This window comes from Dryas octopetala, chromosome 5, assembly GCF_963921425.1.
Source record: "Dryas octopetala chromosome 5, drDryOcto1.1, whole genome shotgun sequence".
Taxonomy (NCBI): Eukaryota; Viridiplantae; Streptophyta; class Magnoliopsida; order Rosales; family Rosaceae; genus Dryas; species Dryas octopetala.
Window position 1 is genome coordinate 12,290,304 of NC_141370.1, and position 4,851 is coordinate 12,295,154.

Sequence of the window (4,851 nt, forward strand, 5' to 3'; positions counted from 1 at the left end):
TAGCACAATATGTTTCACATACCAACTTATATGTGATCCCAAGTTTTGTCATGTGCATTAACTGAGTATTATTAAGAAACATGTAAAAGTAGTTTGTTTTGTTAAGTTTTGATTTGTCATTTGCACTATGAAATGCAAATATGATATGCATGTATGATGTTATTGCTTGTGTATTTAATTATTAATTTTGTTATTTTAAACATGCTCAACCTACTCAAACAATCTCATCATCATATGCTTATGGCCTACTCAAAAGAATTTTTAAAATTAAACGAGGGGAGAAACATCCCTAACCTTCCCTAAACCAGAATCCAGCGCCATATGAAAACCCCCATCTTGATTTTTTTCTTGTTTTGACAAACGATAAGTTTCGAATTTAGGACCTACCACTTTCCCACTCACCTCAATATGCCATTTTTTCCAAAGTCTAGACAATTTTGATCGAATTCGATGTTTGATGAGTCAATCCTGTACACATTCTTTTTCCCGCCAACTTGCAACATGAATCGCAGCATTCCCATCCCAACACAGCTGTAGGCTGTAGTAAACGAGAATGGCCACCACCGAAAGTAAAACAATGTAAAGCTATTCTTCTTTATATATTCTTCTCCAATCTTCATCAGAATCCAATTCTCTCTTTCCCTCTTTATTCCTTGCTGTCACTGTCTTAGATATTTATTCATTATATAGTTTGCAAGCAAATATATTTATTTTGCTTCCCTATGCTTCTCAGCCCTTTTAAGACATCATTCCTCTCACCTCGATCTGCCTGAATTTCTTTGCTGGTAAGTTCTATTTTGATGCAGCCTGGCTTTCAGCTTTGAGAAAGTACTATTTTTCCTAATTATTTCTAGTAGGAAACTTTTGTTTTCTTCATAAAATTTTGACAAGATGTAGTAAAGATATGTATGTTTGTGATTCCATTTTCAATTTTGGAAATTTATATTTTATTTTAATTAGAATCTTAGCGCCCAAGTATTCTTACCGTCTAAGTATCTAAACCTATAAATTTAAAGGTTTAGGTGACTGTAATTTTTGTTTTTGGTTACGAATCGAATCCCTAGTCTATCCTAATTCTAACTCATTGTCCCACCTAGTCTCCCTCACTACTTAGGTAATCCCAAGGGTTTGGTTATTGAAGCCTTTTGACATATCTTTCAAATTAATAAGATTGAGAGTTTGCTCTTGTTCCATTCCTATTCACTTGATATTTTGCAGAAAGGTTGTGATTCTAATCTTTCTCGCTCTCTACACACTGCATCACATTTTTTCTTCATATATTATATGCACATATTGAAGGTTTCTTTTGGTCTCATATTGTTGTAGTGCCTCTGGTTGAAGCAGTGATAACAATGGGTATGGCAATATCTAGGATGGTGAAGATGCTGTTTGCAAGGAAAGAGATGAGAATATTGATGGTGGGTCTTGATGCTGCTGGAAAAACCACCATCCTCTACAAGCTTAAACTTGGAGAGGTTGTTACAACCATACCCACAATTGGTACCTACTACTACTCATCCCACTACCCTTGCTTTTCTTGCTCTTTTTCTTCAACTTAATTATTAACTTAGTTTCACATATCTAATGAAGCAAGCTAACCTTTCAAGCTTATAAGAGAAAAGAAAAAGTTCATCAACTTATTGTACCTATTCTTCAAATTGGGATGAAGAAATTGATCTGTATTGATTGATTTTCTTTTTTTATGACCAGGGTTCAATGTGGAAACTGTGGAATACAAGAATGTAAGCTTCACTGTGTGGGATGTAGGAGGACAGGACAAGGTACTTTTTTTTTTTTTTTTTAAAGAATACCGAGTCAGGCTCTTCTCCTACCCATATCGAATAGAATATGCCGAGCCAAATCTTCTTCGTGTAAAACCTACTTTATTTAGATGGGGAAAATCAAACGGTTTTGATTATTTGAACAAATTCTGCTTTTATTTTAAGATTTTAAAACCCAAAACCTAACAAAGTTGGTGTACCGTTTTTCATGCATGGAATTTGTTCTTTGAGAGTGCAAAATATTATGGAATTTGAAAGAAAATTTTATATTAGAGACAGTAGGAAAAGCAGGGGTCAAGCTAATGGAACTTAATCTTGATCAATTATGTGGTGCATATATATAGATTCGACCACTGTGGAGACACTATTTTCAGAACACTCAGGGTCTAATCTTTGTAGTGGATAGCAATGATAGAGATAGAGTTTCAGAAGCGAGGGATGAGCTCCATCGAATGCTAAGTGAGGTTAGCTTCCTGCAAATTATACTCTCCAAGAAATTAATTGTCATTAGCTGAACTATTTTGCAGTGTACAAATATGAAACTAAAATTACCTTTTTTATTTGGGTTGTTGTTGCAGGATGAACTCCGTGACGCAACACTGCTTGTATTTGCCAACAAGCAAGACCTTCCAAATGCCATGAGTGTTTCTGAGATCACCGATAAGCTTGGCCTGCATTCACTCCGCCAGCGCCGCTGGTAAAGCCATAACATAAATGCATACATACATATTCTAGTAATCCACTCATGTTTCATAAATCATAACCCTCTAAAACAGAATTACAATTTTCCCATTTTACTCAAAAACCAATCGAGAGAATGTATGACACGGTTTTATTTGTTATGTTGTTAGACTCTCAACTAAGGCCGCGCATTCAGATGTGATTCCAAGTAATTATCAATAGTCATAATTTATGATCTGAATGATTCTGGATTTTATTACAGGTACATTCAGGCTGCCTGTGCCACCTCTGGCCAAGGACTTTATGAGGGTCTTGATTGGCTATCCAGCAACATCTCAAGCAAGACATGATAATCCAAGCTCCTTAATTTGATGAGGTCTTATTTGTTATTTGAGCAAACATTTGATTGTGGTTTTACTGGATATAGTATCTGACATACCCTATACATATTATTTGTCTTTGAATACTGCAGGCATAATATCCAGTGCAGCCTGCCAAGCTTTGGGTTCCTAGTTCTGTTTGAGTAGTCATCTCTATCTTAATTAGAAAGTAGACTTTCTGTTCCTCTACAGGATTTATAAAACCTTTGTAATTAACTAAGATAGACACATACTTGTGTGATTTTTGGTAATTGTTTTGTAATAAAATTGCTAAACATGATTTTGAGGCAAATTAAACCTAGACTTCTGCATTTCTTGTCTTACACGCTTCTATATATATATGCTATAAATATTTAGGGATAACATGTCCCACATGTTTATACCCAAAGGAATGAATCTAGTAGTATTAGCACTTCAGTCATGGCAAGAAGGACGGTTAAACTTAAACTAGCTTAGACTTAAAGAGACAGAAATGAGAATGGAATTAATCACCAAGTTACAAAGAAAGATCGCACACACTATTAGTATCCAGATTTCCAGTCAACATTACATAGTCGACAGATTTTACTTTTGATAGAAAGAGTGAAATATGAAGAATGAGGGTGGTGTGATACAATCATACAAGTATTGTTCACTTTTGGGAACTCGATAATGTTATTAATATTTATTTTTTTTCTGAAAAAAATTAATGAATCTCAAAAATGGCAATTTTATTAATTTAAAACTAATTTTGAATTCAAATTTAGGACGTTTAGGATTATTGAAAAAATTTAAACACGTATGTTGACATGGAATTATTATAACACAAAATTTGGAATACCGCATTATTGACAAGTTTAAAGAATATTCCTTCATGATTGTAGTCTGGCAGTGCATCTTCTCAGTAATTAAGCATGTTTGGGTAGATGATGGGCCTTCTCAGTGGCCGGGTGATGTCTTATTTTTGGATGGGTTTTATATAAACAAAGTCTTCTTTCTTGCACAAAAAAATAAAAAAACATGTGGCTACTGTCAACACGTAGCAACTTCTTAAATAACATGAAAATTTTTCCATCGTTGGTTCTAAATTTCTAATATAATAATTTTGAAAGTTTGACAAAAATGTGGAAATCAATTTCTAGGATTTTGGTCAGATATCTTATTTTTCAATTTTGGCAGTTTTTATTATATATATATATATATATTTTTTTTTTTAATTAGAATCCTAGTCCAGTAGTCCCCCAAGTATTTTACTTATTCATGCAGTCAGCCTGCAAAGCTTTGGTTCCTTCTTCTGTTTGAGTCATCCTTGTGTTACTTAGGAGAAGACCAAAAGAAGACTTTTTGTTCCTCTAAAGGATATTATTGTAACTAATATATATGATACTAGTTTGATATTTTGGCAACTGTTTTAATAAAATTGCTAAACATTTTGGTGTAGAAGTTCAAAAATGGTAGTAGCTCATTGCATGTCAGGAATCTTCATTTCTTGTGCACAACAATTTTCGTAGGATGTGACAAAAATTGAATGATGTTTCGTTTTTTATCTTTCACATATTCATTTCTTATAAATGCTCAAAAGATAGTCACTTCTCAATTTCCTGAACTCACTTGGAGGAAACTACAATCGCGATGAACTCCACTTCTTTCTTCTCTCTTTTTTCTCACTCTTTCTTTTCCAAGGCATTCTGATACTTGAGCTGATATCAAATAATGAAAAATGCTTCTCCTTTTAGTTGCATATGAGGCTAATATGGGGCTCAATTAACTCCCATTCTTCATTGTATATTGGAAACTCAAATGTCATTTTAAGTCTAAATGCACTTAAAGTTATTGTGTGTGACGAGGTGGTGTTAAAACGTGTTATAATTTTAATGAATTTGTAATGTCATGACAGCATGTCACATGAGACTATATTTATCACATGTGGAATTCTGAAATATCAAATTAATTCTTATACGTTGAATGCTCTACCATCCTTTACTACTGCACCCACCATGAACCAGCCACCATGCTATGCATGAATAATT

At 33.7% G+C, this 4,851-nt stretch overlaps 1 protein-coding gene across 3 annotated transcripts; it reads left to right on the plus strand.

The window, feature by feature from the left end:
• The first annotated feature begins 689 nt into the window (after positions 1-689).
• LOC147284386 (ADP-ribosylation factor 1-like) lies at positions 690-3,153 on the plus strand. Of its 3 annotated transcripts, none has more exons than XM_086245900.1 (7): positions 690-785; positions 1,327-1,500; positions 1,711-1,781; positions 2,126-2,245; positions 2,360-2,478; positions 2,725-2,838; positions 2,935-3,153. In XM_086245900.1, the coding sequence occupies exons 2-6, from the start codon at positions 1,353-1,355 to the stop codon at positions 2,810-2,812; spliced, it is 546 nt and encodes a 181-aa protein (XP_086102026.1). In that variant the 5' UTR covers positions 690-785; positions 1,327-1,352; the 3' UTR covers positions 2,813-2,838; positions 2,935-3,153. The 3 variants fall into 3 exon arrangements, with proteins under 3 accessions (XP_086102026.1, XP_086102028.1, XP_086102027.1); XM_086245902.1 differs by having other exon boundaries at positions 728-785; positions 1,345-1,500; XM_086245901.1 differs by lacking the exon at positions 690-785 and adding an exon at positions 1,100-1,222.
• Positions 3,154-4,851: the final 1,698 nt, after the last annotated feature.